The sequence below is a fragment of the Protopterus annectens genome, chromosome 7.part0 (genome assembly GCF_019279795.1).
Source record: "Protopterus annectens isolate FY-2018-M chromosome 7.part0, PAN1.0, whole genome shotgun sequence".
NCBI classification, from domain to species: Eukaryota; Metazoa; Chordata; order Ceratodontiformes; family Protopteridae; genus Protopterus; species Protopterus annectens.
This window is the reverse complement of record NC_056739.1, coordinates 123,074,033-123,088,685: the sequence shown is the minus strand read 5'-3', so window position 1 is coordinate 123,088,685 and position 14,653 is coordinate 123,074,033. Positions and strand designations below refer to the sequence as shown.

Sequence of the window (14,653 nt, the reverse complement as noted above, 5' to 3'; positions counted from 1 at the left end):
CACACCTCTCTCTAAAGCAGTGATGGATGTTATTTTGGAGGCCAGGAGTCCCAGTACCAGAAAATCTTATACAGAAAAATGGAAAAGATTCTGCGCTTGGAACTAGGCACAAGGAGTTGACATGTTTGTACCAAATATTCCTCGGATTTTACAATACCTAACTGAGATGCTGGACACAAAGGCCTGTCCTTTTCATCAATTAAAATCCATGCCTCTGCCATTTCAGCTCATTACAAGACGGAACCACCTATTTTTTCACATCCGTTACTAAGACAGTACCTGAGAGGGGCTAAAAACATAAGACCTCCAAGGAGAGCACCAATACTTGCTTGGGACCTCAATTATGTCTTGGAAAAACTCACACTGCTGCCTTTTGAGCCAGCCAACACAGCTGAAATAAAGTTCTTATCTTGGAAAACAACTCTGCTCCTAGCAATAACCTCTGCAAGACAAGTCTCAGAGTTACAGGCACTCATGGCTGTGGAGCCTTTTATCATTTTCCATCCAGACAGGGTTTCTCTGAGGATGAACCCGACATTTATGCCTAAGGTAATGTCCAGCGTGGCCCTTAACCAAACCATTCATTTGCCTACCTTTTATCCAAACCCACAAAATAAGGGTGAGAGACTCCTGCATTCTTTGGACATACACAGACAGCTACGTTTCTACTTGGACAGAACTAAAGCTTTCAGAAAGACTGAGCAACTCTTAGTAGCATATGCTGCAGGATCACAGGGAAAGGCTATCTCAAAGCAGACTATTTTAAAATGGATAGAACACTGCATTCGTTTCTGCTATTCACAACATGGCAAATCAGTGCCTAAGGGCATTAGGCCTCACTCAACCAGAGCAGCAGCCACTTCAGCAGCCTTCCTCAGAGGAGTACCAACCAAAGACATTTTAGAGGCTGCAACTTGGAGTTCAGTGCACACTTTTACCAGGCACTACCACTTACCTCTCTACTCTAAATCCAGAGCAGGCTTTGCCACTGCAGTTCTGCAGGGCCTCATAGCCACTCCTAATTCTATTTAGACCCAGCCACCCAACCTCAGCTTTGGGATTCAACCCAAGTGTAATGACTGCAACAGTGAAACACGATGAACATAGTACAGTTGTGTACTTACCATAAATGTAGATGTTCGAGTGTATTCAGTGTTGCAGTCCTGGTTACCCACCCACCATCCCCCTTTTCTTTGCTGGGACTTATTTGTACTTCTCTATCCTATACAACCTATTTGGTGTATTTGCTTGTAGATGAAGGAAATTATTATTTTTGTGCAAGCATACTTTATTGGCATAATTTTCAGCATACCAATTTGTGGGCACCTGACATCTAGGGCAAGAAAAACTGAAGAAAATGGCGTTGGCTGCATCTTTTATACCCCTGGCGCACTGACGTCAGGGAAGAGGCTACAGCAACCGATGCCGGACCTAGACTTTAGAATTCAGGCCGACTGCGGGTAGCCTGCCAGCAGGATAACCCAAGTGTAATGACTGCAACAGTGAATACCCTCGAACATCTACATTTATAGTAGGTACACAACTGTACTGTCTTTACTGAACTTTCAGACCACACTGTGTACTTACTCAAAAAATTAGCAACATATTCCAACCCCAACTCAAGAGGTATGGAAATGTATAAAGAGACCACATCTACAGTTAGTAGAAAAAATTATCATCACTGAAAAAAACGCCACTGCTCTCAAGTAAAACATTCTAATAGATTCTAAAAAAGACCAAGAGACTTTTATATATGAAGCCAAACCTTGCACTAAAGGGTTGAGTAATTTTTCCAAGTATAGGGAAATACCCTTGGTAATACTTCCAGCAGAAGAGACAATAGGCCGAAAAGGGGGGGGGGGGGGGTTAATAGCTTTTTTATGTACTTTGGGAATTCCAGATAAAGCATGTACCCTAGGATGATCAACTGAAAAATCATATAAATCAGAAGCCAGCTCACCATTCATAAAAAAATCATATAAAGCATATTTAATATACTCATAACTTCGATCAGTAACATCAAAGCTAACTTCATGGTATTCTTCGGGATTATTCAGAAGGGTTTTCATAGCTTTAACATAATCCCCAGTGTACATCAACACCAACCCCCCATCGGCCTTCATAAATCTCAAATCAGTTCTGCTGGTCAGCTGAGTAAGTGCTTTACTTTCTTCCTTTGATGTTGTTGTGTCTTTCGGCTTTTCCCGGTTAGGGGTCATCACAGCGGAACTCCGGTCCACTAATGATTGGCAGTAATTTTTACGCGCCGAGTTGCCGGCCCTGACACACAACCTTAAACAAAGGTACGCCCATTCACGCATGTGTCCACACAGAAGACTCTCTAGCTGAGAATCGAACAGGACAACGTCTTACTGTGAGGTGACAACGCTAACGCAGCACCACCACCGCAGATTACTTTCTTCCTTTGATAAATTGCAAAAAGAATGTGCAGGTTTGTTAACCAATAAAAATCTAATTTCATTAGAACAGAACATCTCAAAAACTTTTATAGTATTATGTGTAATGTAGGGTTAAAAATGGAAGGTTTTCTAATAATAACGTTAGAAGTAACATCAACATCTTTAAGAACAAACATCAAATTCAGTTTTCTTGTATATAATTTCAAGTTCAACAATGTATTGGCTAAGTCAGCACGTTTGCTCGGAATGAACCCCAAACCGAGCTTCAACAAACGTTCTTGGTCAATGGTTAACTGTATGTTATTGTAATTGTAACTGTAATTGTATATTTTAACCAAAGAGCTCACTTCAATCTCCAAAACAGTACTTATCTTCGAAAGCGGCTCCTGCTTCGATTCTGGTTCTGTCTCACCGCTTTGGAAATGTTTTTCCCGTTTTTTGAACCATTATTATTGCTGTTAATGTTCTCCAATGCTGGAACTGATTTATTAAGGTCTGAAGCTAATGGAGTTGTTACTACAGTCGCCATAGTTATTCCGAAGAAGTTTTAACGAAAGCGTTGATTAAGCTTTGCAGTTTTGGAGTTGTTCTTCTGTTGTCACAGTGTGTGTTTTTTAAGTTAGCACTGCAACATTAATTTACTCGGACATCTACAGCTGTGGTGAGTGTAACACAAATTTAGTTTCCTCAATTTTTTATACACTCATCCCAAAGCTAAGCCAACAGATGAAGCTGTAGTCAGTCTTACTACTGCTAAACATTTGCTGTGACAAGGAATAATAAGATTAAGTATGGGAAGAAAGTGTGTGCTTCTGTAACTGATTTTCAGAATTTAGAATAGTTAGGCTCATATGTTTATTCTAACTAACTGTGAAAGTATGAGGAATGGTTTGTCTGCAGTTTCTTGTGAGGAAAATTTGCTTCAAGTTTCTTACATTTTACAGGTCACAACTCATTGTTTACAGTGTATGTGCATGACTGAGCTGATAATTCTTCAAATGTTATGGCCACTGGTACTATTTTGAGGAGGTTTGTCTGGCTGTTTTCACAGACCCTCCCAGTTGATGTGAAAAATTAGATTTTAAAATTTTCTTTGGACAGACTTAGTTTTTGTTTCCTATGCTACAGAGGTTATCAAAAGGTGTGTGAAAGGGGGAAGTTGATGCAGGGAATCTAAGATTTTTCAAAGTGATTCTCTAACCCTTCATCCAATTTCAGCTAAAAACAAAAACAGTTTTGCCAAAATGTGGGTAAACAGACACTTAAGAAATGGCCTGGAGGTTCCAAAAATAATCCAAGCCCCCCCCCCCCAAAAAAAAACAAGGGCAGAATGACTGATTTAAGGGATCTTGTCTCCCCCTCCCACTTTGCCAGTCCCTTTTCCCTTCCAGAAAGTCCGAATGTCCACTTATCTCTTTGGCACCAGATAGTTTCAGACCAATGGGTTTTGAAATTCATTCATCAAGGTTACAAATGGCAGAGGGGAAATTCTCCTTTTCGGGGGAGGGGGGGATAATTTCTCAACCACCAGACTCCTGTATTTTCCTTTGTCTTTCAGCGCATGCTGTCTCGGGGAGTAATAGAACCAGTTTCTCCATACCAGGTTTGGAAAGATTTTAATTCAAGGTTGTTTTAGTGCCAAAGAAAGATGATGCTTGGACACCATTTCTGGATCTTTCTTTCCTAAACCTGTTTATGCTAGTACCCAAGTTCAAAATGCTCTCACTTCACACAACATGTTACCTCTTCTTCCTCATTTAAGGTTATTAGTAACACTAGATATAAATGGTGTTTATTAGGTCCCTATTTATTTAGACTTTAGGCATTTCGTAAGGTTTTGTGTGTCTGGATCACATTATCAGTTCTCTTTCGTACCCTTTGGATTATCCACTGTACCAAGTGTGTTCACAATGTGTATAGCTCCAGTTATAGCTCACTGCAGACTACAGGGTGTCCACATTTTTCTATATTTAGATAACTTGCTTATTTTTGCAGTCTTTTTCAGTGTCAGGAATCTCTTATTTGGGTGAGTGATCTGTTACACAAGTTGGGATTCCAAGAGAACCTTCAAAAGCCTTTTTTGACTTCTCCATACAGTATTGTGTTCCTGGAGTGTCAGCTAGATACCTCAGTAAAAAAGATTTTCTCCACTGGAAAAAAATATATAGATACGTTTCTAAGGTTTTTCCATCAGACTTCAGCCACTGTGAGGGAGTTTGGGTCTCATGGCATCTATGATTCTCATGATACCTCTGGCAAGACTCCACACGAGAATGATGCAGTGATATTTGAAATCTCCTTGGTCCCAGTGCCAGCAACCTTTCAAATCCTAGTGCTGGGATTTTTCTGAAGTGAATTTTGGTGGAGACAGCAAATTTCCCTAAACCCAGGTCTCACCTTCTCCCTCCCTGTTTCAAAGTGGCCAGTCACCACAGACGCCACCGACTTTGCTTGGGGAGCAGTTTTAGGAGGGATAGAAGTGCAAGGTGCGTGGGATGCCAAGGACAGATGCAAGCACAATAATATAAAAGAAACGCGTGCCCTGATAGAGGCACTCAAGTCCACTGGACCTCTTCAAGTTGATACAGACAATACCACAGTCGTGTTCATCAGGAAGCAAGGGGGAAGCAGGTTATAACACCCTTTGCAGATCTACCATGTTAGCTTGGGATATAGCTTCACTGCATTGTCTCATTCTACAGGCGTTCTATATTCCATCAGAGCAAAATTGTGTGGCAGACGAGCTGAGAAGGATGAGGGCAGACACGAACGGAAACTAGATCAGGGGGGGTCTTCCAAAATTTGTTTCTTTTGTGGGGAGTTCCTCAAGAAGAGCCATTAGCGTCCCCTGTGAATAATTAGCAGGCAAGATTCTGCTCCAGGACGCCATACAGGAATGTCTGGAAGACTGCCTTTTCCTTTCCTTGGGTAGGAATGTTGCTCTATGCTTTTCCATCCTTTTCACGGATATCTAGGGTACTTAAGATTCAGAAGGGAATCCCCCGAGTTCAAAGTGACTTCTTCCCAGGAGAGAAACCGTGGTTCTTCCTATGTTTGGAAATAAGAGATACCACAAGCTTCCTCACAGAATGGATCTACTACACAGGATTGGCGTCTTTGCTTCACCTCGACTTCAGTCAACTTCAACTGACTGCCTGGATGATAGGATCTTAATTCCCCTTTACTGAGGACATGCAGCAGATATGGCTGGAGGCAAGAAAGCCTACTACTAGAAAGTCCTGTATTAACAAGTGGAAAAGGTTTTCTAGTTGGTGCCAACAGCATACCCACACCCTTTCAGGGCTAGTGTTTCTCTGGTTTTACAGTATTTTTGAGTTACTGTCATATGGTCTTTCTTACGCTTCCATCAAGGTTCATTTATCTGCCATTTCAGTATGTCTGCCCATGGGTCCTCCTCTTCAGTGCATTCTCATGTCAAAATGTTTTGGAAATGAGTTTTGCGTAAGAGGCATGCAAGGAAAAAACGTGACCTCTCCTTGGGGTCTTAGTATTAGCCTTTCTAAAACAAAATTATTTCCATTTGAACCATTTAATTTGGCTAACTTGAAATGTTTAACTGGGCAAACTATTTTACTGATGGCTCTGACCTCTGTAAGAAGAGTTTGAGTTGCAAGCTCTTATGTTGAGTCAACCATTACCTCTTCATCAGAGACAGGGTTTTATTTGAGAACTAATCCATTTTTTTATGCCTAAAGTGAAGCCAAGTTTTCTTTAAGCCAAAGTATTCATCTCCCGGTTTTCTTTCCTGAACCTAAAAATGAGGGAGAAAAAGATACTCCATACCTTCCGGTATTATCTTGATTGAACAAAATCTTTCAAATCATCGTGTCCGTTCATTCTTGTGAAGGTAAGAAGGTGCAACCTTTGTCAAAACAGACCATTTCCAAATAGTTCTCTCCCTCTATTACTTTTTGTTATATTCCCTACAACAAAACTATTCCAGGCAGGGTTAATACCCACTTTTCCAGGGCTTTGGCTTCATCTGTGGCTTTTTGAAAAGGATTGGATACTAGAAGCATCTACCTGCTCCCTTTATACATCTGTTTACAAGGCATTACAAGCTTGATTATTTTAATTCTAGCTCAAGCTTTGCTAAGACCATTCTCCAGGGGCTCATGGACCTTTCACATTCCACCCCCCCAAATGTAGTAAGCTAGCCTAATCTACCCATATTGCTAAAGCTACTTCATCAATGATCAGTATGATGAATGTAGTACAGTTGTGCAAGTAAACTTATGTTTAATCACTTCTGCGGTAGTGTCTCCCTCTCTCCATCCTCTCTGTTTTTTGTGTGTTTGTGCCAGGGTATGGACACTTTTTGTTTCAGGGCCTCCCATTTTTTGTTGGCATGAAAGCTCTGAAGTGTTCGGCACCCAAACCTGTCTTTTTAGTCAGTTTAGTTCAAGCTGACTAACTGTTTGGGCATGTGGAAGGTGCCTGAAGCTTTGGAAGCTGCATGTTATATTCTTGGCAGAATATCATCCATATAGCTAAGCCTATTGCTGCAGTGATCATTTGAACATTTACTGTTATGGTGAGTTTACTTACACAACTGTAATTTTTGTCCGAGTCCCCTAGTTGGTTCATTCGTCTGGGCAGGAGCTGTTAAAAAAATAGCTAATGGAGGATGCAACCACTGTCCATCTGCTGAACATTGTGTCCCAGACAAGATGGAGAAGTGGTCATATGCTTCAGGCATCTTTGCCTTATTGGCCTTGAACTACTACACACACACACACACACACACACACACACACACAGACAGGTACACAGCCACACAGACAGGCACCCAGACAGACACACTTCAGAAAGATTGATCAGAGCAAACCTTAGCCTGTCTGAAAAGACTTGCCCACTCCTGATGCTAGAAAGCAGCATACTGGGCCCAATGTTTAATACTGATGATCTCTCAGTGTGACTCTTTATAATGCAACCGATGGAGCTGTGATGAGGAGTGATGTCTGGCTTAATCTGTAATTTTTGCAGACAGTTTTAAATCGCTCTTTACCAATGGCCCTTATGATGAGTTATCCTTATTTTTGTCTTTTGGTTAGAAAAAGAATGCAGTGAGACAGAAAGAATGTGGAAATGCTATCTGTACTAGATGTGAAATTTGAGACCCAGCAGGAGTTCAGTAGAGTCTTCTTTCGGCTGCTCCCATTAGGGGTTGCCACAGCGGACCAACTGTTTCCATTTCTTCCTGTCTTCTGCATCTTGCTCTGTCACACCAACCACCTGCATGTCCTCTCTCACCACATCCATAAACCTTATCTTAAGTCTTTCTGTTTTCCTGTAACCTGGCAGCTTCATTCTTGGCATCTTTTTCCCAATGTACTCTGCATCCCTCCTCAGCACCTGTCCAAACCAACATAATCTTGCGCCTCTGGCTTTGTCTCCAAACCTTCCAACCTGGGCTGACCCTCTAATATACTTATTCCTAATCCTGTCCATCCTCGTCACACCCAGTGCAAATCTTAACATCTTCAGCACTGCCACGTCAAGCTCTGACTCCTGCTTTTTTTGTCAATGCCACCGTCTCCAACCCATATAACATAGCTGGTCTCGCTACCCTCTTGTAGACTTTCCCTTTCAATCTTACTGGTAACTCGTCTGTCACAAATCACTCCCGACACTCTTCTCCGCCCATTCCATCCTGCCTGTGCTCTCTTCTTCACCTCTCTTCCACACTCGCCATTACTCTGAACTGTAGATCCCAAGTATTTAAACTCAACCACCTTCGCCACATCTACCCCCCCTGCATCCTCACCATTCCTCTATCCTCCCTCTCATTCACACACACATATTCTGCCTTAGTTCTGCTGACCTTCATTCTTCTTCTCTCTAGAGCATATCTCCACCTCTCCAGGGTCTCCTCCACCTGTTCCCTACTCTCACTACAGATCACAATGTCATCTGCAAATATCCTAGTCCACGGGGACTCCTGTTCTGATCTCGTCTGTCAACCTGTCCATCACCATTGCAAATAAGAAAGGGCTCAGAGCTGATCCTTGATGTAATCCACCTTAAACACATCCGTCACTCCCACCACAGACCTCACCACTGTCACACTACCTTCATACATATCCTGCACCACTCTTACAGTAGAGTACAGTTTAGAAAATCCTGGAGGCAACCCTTTGAGCCTACCTCTTGACAGGGTCTGCTGTGAAAGAGATGACCCCTTTAATGGACGCAGGCCCTGAGGTTGTGGAGGTCTGCAGAACCAGGCATATCAGGGACCCTTCTCTGGTAGACAGCCTAACTGTCCCTGAAGGGCTGTCCTGTTGCTCCCCTTTGGAGGCATTTGTGATTTTTATCCCTTTGCTTGCACACATGGGTGACCATCACACAGGATTTTTGAGTCAGTGGAATACTATCCGGAGACTGTTGCATACCCTTTTTCTGTACACCTTCCCTTCCAAACAGCCTTGTGGGCTTTCCACCCCAACCAGCAATAAGTGGCCAGAAGACGAATCCTCTCTCCTCTTCACAAGAGAGCCATCAAAGAGGTCATGCTGGAATCAGGCAGGTTAGGTTTGTGTTCTGGGTTCTTTTTGGTTCAGAACAACAACAAGGATGCTGGCCAGTACTAGACCTAAGCAAACTTGTCCTGCATGTCAAAAAGACCTGCTTCAGAATGGTCATGGTCTAAAGTAGTTTTGCCATTCCTACAGGCAAATGATTAGATGTGCTAGATTGATCTCCAGGATACTTGCCTCTACATCAAAGTAGCAAAAATGTGGCCAGAAGGTTTCTCTGTTTCTGTATGGGGGCCGGTCACTTTCATTTGAGATCCATCCCAATTGGTCTCACCACAAGCCCCCTGGGTGTTTACCAAGTGCATGGTCATGGTAGCCAAAAGTGACATTGTACTGAAACTTGTTTTTGCACTGCTGGGTTAATTTTCACTGTTCAGAATGTTTTTTTTTTTTTTCATTTTTGTTCTTGGAGTGTGCCATTTTACTGTGTTTTTTAAGCTGCAGTAGCGTGTATTCATAGGTAATGGGTGCATTTATTTTAACCTGGCTGGGGTAGTGGTATTGACCCAATGCAGGGTTTCTCTACTTTGTATTGTACTGACAATGTAATTGTTGTCATTTTCAAGGTGGTTAAGTGACTAAAACATTGCTTTAATGGTGATCCGATTCTGTTACCTAACTTTTTTTTTTGTTCATTTTTTTCTGTTCCTTACAGGGTTTCCATGGTCCTTGTCCATTTGGAGAGTCTTGAAAAAACGGGTATTGCCATGAAGAGGAATTTAGTGCAACAGGCTTATTTTTTGGATTGAGGCAGCGGGGGATCTTTGATTTTTCACTGACACTGCACAGAGTTGCTGCTGCCTGAGATCCTGAAATGTACGCCTGGTCCTTTCAGGAAAGAAAGTGCAAATTTACAAAAAAGAAAAAAGAAACTTAAATGAATGCATGAATGGATGCTAATTTAAAAGGAGTGCTGTTAATTGTTTAAATACAGACAAGTTTTTTTAGAAGTCCTCGTCACAGATTGGGTAGTCGGAGCAAAAAGGCAAAGCCATCTTGAAATTATTTTGCCTACAAAGAGTGATTGTAGTTTCTGAACATATGTTAATTATTTTGTATCTTGTTTCACTTTGACTCTCTTCAGAAAGGACAGTGCACACTTTTTTGTGACTGATCTTCATCTCGTGTGTCCACTTAAGTTTTTCTGCATACAGTGTGACCGTTGACAAACTTGGGCATGTTGCTCAGGTTGTTTGTTTCTATAAATCTGTCCAAAGGACGTGTTTTGTCATAGTATGTATTCGGTCCCCTTCTCTCCTATTTTTGTGGTAGTTAGGGAGTTTAGTAGTTTGCTGCCTCCAGGAATGCACTGATTTTATCCTCTATGGACAGAGACTGCTGTGCCCGCCCCCTCCATTTTGCTTTCATAGTGACTGCCCTGTAGTACTGACTTGTGTTTAGCAAAGACTTTCTTCCCACAACCAAAGCAAATGGTGACAAGTCCTGTAACTATGCTGTACACACTTAAACATGTGCCACTTGTTTTTGTATGTTTTTTTTTTTGTGGGGGGGGGGGGGTCACATTGTAAGTCAGGCTTTTAAGAGTGTGGATGCAACTTACAGTGTTTTAATCAAAGTAATTAGTCCCAATGTTTCACTACAGAATTGCTGGTTTCATTTTTGTGTCAGTTTTAGTAGTGTTCACTGTCATTTTATTTTTCACTACAGAATTGCTGGTTTAATTTTTGTGTGTCAGTTTTAGTAGTGTTCACTGTCATTTTATTTTTAACTTCATTTATATGTTGGCAGTTTCCAGTAGAAACACTCAGTAACTTCTGTGGAGTTAGCAGGTTTGATTTAACAAAAGAGGATTTCTCTTTCGCCTCCATTTGAAAACCCTAAGCACATTTTTCATTTGAGCACTTTGTTTAGCCCACTACTCACTACAAGCATATAACTGTGAATTCAGATTAGCAGAATGGGGAAGAAGTGAGATCCTGGTTGGGAGGGGAGAGGGAGATGTAATTTGCTCCCCAAGTAAACCAGTCCTGAGTGCCACTGCTTTTTCTTCCTTTGGAGAAAAGTTTTCCATGCATGTTTTATTGCTCCTGTAGTTATTAAATAGTAGCTGATTATCACTTTAATGTTTGAGAAGTCCCAGGGGTTGTACATGTAAGGCTTTTCTGTTGGAATCTGTGTATGTTGACCTTCCATCATACATTCAGTGTAAACTTAATGTTGGCTAGTTGTACAGTGTTGCATTACGAATATATTTTTTATATTTTGCTGTCTTTAAAAAGGAAGCTCCTAGGCTGACATTTTTGCATTTTGGTGGATGTGATTTAAGATTGCATAAAAAACATCTGTAGTGTGTGGCAAGCTTGCTGCTAGATATTAGCAGGGACATGTAGTATTGCCCGCCGTTTCTGTTGTCACTTGCCTCACACCTTTGCAAACACACTCCCTTTTTGTTGTGGGAAGGGGAGCTGTTGTGAACTACTGGGTGCCTGTGTAAATGCACACATTCTTTACTTTGTGCCTGTGTTTTTCCTTGTTAGTAGAAGACTACAGCATGCTGCTTTCCTGTCATATTCATGCTGCAAAGCAAATCCATTGTGATATGGGGGAAGGGGCTGACCAGTATGGCATCTTGTGCCATATATGGCAGGGGATTTTGAACGAATGGATCAGTATTGATTAGTATGAGTGAAAGTTTTAGCTGGAAACTCCTGAACCTGGTGCCAGCATTGCTGTAGCTGTAGAACTTCTGTTCGCTGAGCCGCTGGCTTGTGCTTCAGGAATTAAACTTACCTGGTTTGAGTGGAGCTTCAGCCATGAAAGCTTCATGCATGTTGCCCCCTTTCAGGGGGAGCAGACCTAGCAGTGTTTCATCGTTTTTTGCATTTACATCAAGTTGGATTTATTGCTTTATATACTAGACTTGTAGAATAAAGCTGTAGATGGAATGTCAGCTAGCATTAGAAAGCAGGGTGCGGTCTGAGGTCATACTGCCCTCGATACCTTCTAATGTTTATGTTTTTATGACATGGTGGACACTTGTCTGAGTGATCAGGCAGTTGCAAATGATGCCTGTAATGACCAGCTTATATCTGACTATTGTTTGATAAGCTTTGTATATAATAATCCTTGAACCAACGGGTAGTACATTATCCTCAGTGATGTCACTGGTTAAGTTTACACACTCAGCCAAGCACAGATGAATACATAGTTATGCTTGTAGGTGGTCGGTCTCGTTTAACTGAGAGAGGAGTAGAAAGGACTGCCTCACATGTTTGATGACGCTATGTGTTTTGCTGTGTGCCGTTAAACAGTACACACACCCTAAATTATTTTCCTCCATACAGAATTATTGCTCTACTACAATATTTAAAATGTAGCATGACTTAACTCTCCCCTCATTTTGTGTATTTATTTCCTTGCTGCTTAATTTCTCCTGTGCACATTATGTTGGGTTTGCTTTAAATCTTATGTTTCTTTCTGTTTAGATTGTTTTTCCCTGACCTCTGTATCTTTGCCTACCAGGGCCATAAATCTATTCAGTCTGGTGTTTGCAGGCTTTCTTGTCTGTTTGCTACTGTAAAACAACAGACACAGCCGTTTTGCAGAGAGAGGCAGCTATTTTTCACAGCTAAAAGAGCACATCAAAGAAACTGTCACTGTGGTGTTCAGAGGTGAGGACTATATTTTACAAAAAAGAATTTTACTATTTCATACAAATAACTTGATTACTTTCTCTACCCGAAACAGAAAGGGCCAAGTTATGATTTTGAAAAGCAAAGAGCATAAATTAGATGGTGTTGCTGATTAAAAATACAGGTAGTCCCACCAGAAATTTATAAAGTAGCAGTTTGGCATGTTCTCACTCCATGGATGGGTAGAAGGACCTGATGCAGAGTAAATGGCACAAAGTGATGCTGATTTGGAGGGCATCTGAGTGCACTGGAGAAAACGGCTGAAAAATACATTATGCCTGTCCCCATGAGCAATTTTGAGATGTGACATATTTTAAATTCATACTTAATCGCACGTTGCAAGGGAAGTTGTATGGTATTAAAATATTATAAAACATTTTTAGTTTCTATCTTTAAATGGCTGTGCATGTGCTTTTATTTGTATTGCAGGTACAATCCGCAGGGTGACTTCAGACAGCTGTTTTTGGCTGTTTTTTTACAATGGTTGTCACCAGTTATAGCTTTGATTGTCTCTGTGAATGGTGATTATTGTATACAGTTAGTATTGTGTTGGCTGAATGTAATGTCCAGCCCTGGGAACTCTTAACTTGTTCCTTTTGATCCCATGGTGGTGATACCGTCACATACCCACATAAACGCAAACTGTGGCCAGCAGGAGTGCTGGACAGCTACCTTTTACAATCTTGAGTGGTGTTACTGAGCCATATTTGGTCTTGTGCAGTCTTTTTTTGATGTGGAAGGGTTAAGAATGGACAGATTGCTGCTCTAGTTTGATCCACCATTCTGACTGCATTGTAGCTTTGTAGGTGATGTTTTATGACTAATTTCTTGCATACTTGAGTTCCTAAGTCTAAGTTTAAAGTTAGAAAAGAGAACCCTGGCCTGGCTGATGGGAATGGTGTGCCACAAATTTGAGCCCCCCCCACAGGAACCTTAACAATTTTAACCAAAAATTAATAATTAATGCATTTGAGTGGTACTGTGTTGTTTTTTTTTTTGCTGTATTAAGATATATTTAATGAAAACATTATCTTAACTTTCCTTTTCTGTACAAGAGGGATGTTAGATGCACCACTGTTATGAATGCAGGGTAACAGGAGTATAACTCCTTGTTGCACTGATTTTATTTTTGGGGGATGTTCTGTTAGTGGGCAGTCTGCTAATTCGTCTCAGATCTTGCCTTTTTTGCATCTTCTGGGATTTGTTTTATGAAAAACTTACACATCTGAACTAGTTTTATGGCCTTGTTTATCATTACTTGATGAAGTATCAAATTAAACTTTGATCCTTTTGCTGCTTTGGAGTACTTCTGCAGAAGAAGCCATGAAAAGTGCACACTGTCCTGTGTTTTTTCTCCCTCCTGCTTTTCTTCCTGTGTGAGTGTTGAGTTTGAATCTTCTGGCTGATATTATAAATGGGGGAGTGCATGTATGAAGCTGGGTGGTGTTGACTGAGTCAAACAGGGAAGAGTCTTACGATAGCACATTTAATATAAATGAATGGAGGCTTTTCCTTGCTGTATAAATACAAATTTGTATTATTAAATTAACACTGAATGATAAATTCATATGGTTTATGTTTCTTTTTTCATTGGGTAACAGCAAGAGCAGACTGAATCATGGAGAAGCTTAAAGCGGGTAAAGAGAGCATGCAGGTGTGCAGTCTTGTTTGATAAACGGTGCCATTCTACATGACATGACTATAGATTATTCTCTGAGGTTAGCGCAAGACACTTGAATTAACACTTCAGATACGTATCTCCTGCTCAATTGTAATATGTGTTTGACTACAACCTAACTGTATGGCTTTGGTTTGCATACTGTCTTTGCAAAATGTCAAGACTTGGAGCACACCCAAGGCATTTCAACATCTAAGCTGAGCTAGACTACACACGTGGTGAGTAGTTACAGGTAAATTGTTTTAGTTTTTTAAACACATTTATTGTATTACCATTTAAGGTGTATACATTTATTTAAAAGAAAACAAACCACATTAACGTGTTCACAGTTACAAACATATA

The 14,653-nt window shown here is 41.0% G+C and overlaps 1 protein-coding gene across 2 annotated transcripts in view; it reads left to right on the top strand.

The window, feature by feature from the left end:
- The window catches only part of ILRUN (inflammation and lipid regulator with UBA-like and NBR1-like domains), a 778,716-nt gene extending 764,520 nt beyond the window's left edge, over nt 1-14,196 (top strand). For both annotated transcript variants that reach the window (XM_044076557.1, XM_044076558.1), the window contains exon 5: nt 9,636-14,196. In XM_044076557.1, coding sequence (XP_043932492.1) covers nt 9,636-9,671 — 36 coding nt within the window. In that variant the 3' untranslated portion in view covers nt 9,672-14,196. The remainder of the gene's footprint in view (nt 1-9,635) is intronic.
- The last annotated feature ends 457 nt before the right edge of the window (nt 14,197-14,653 follow it).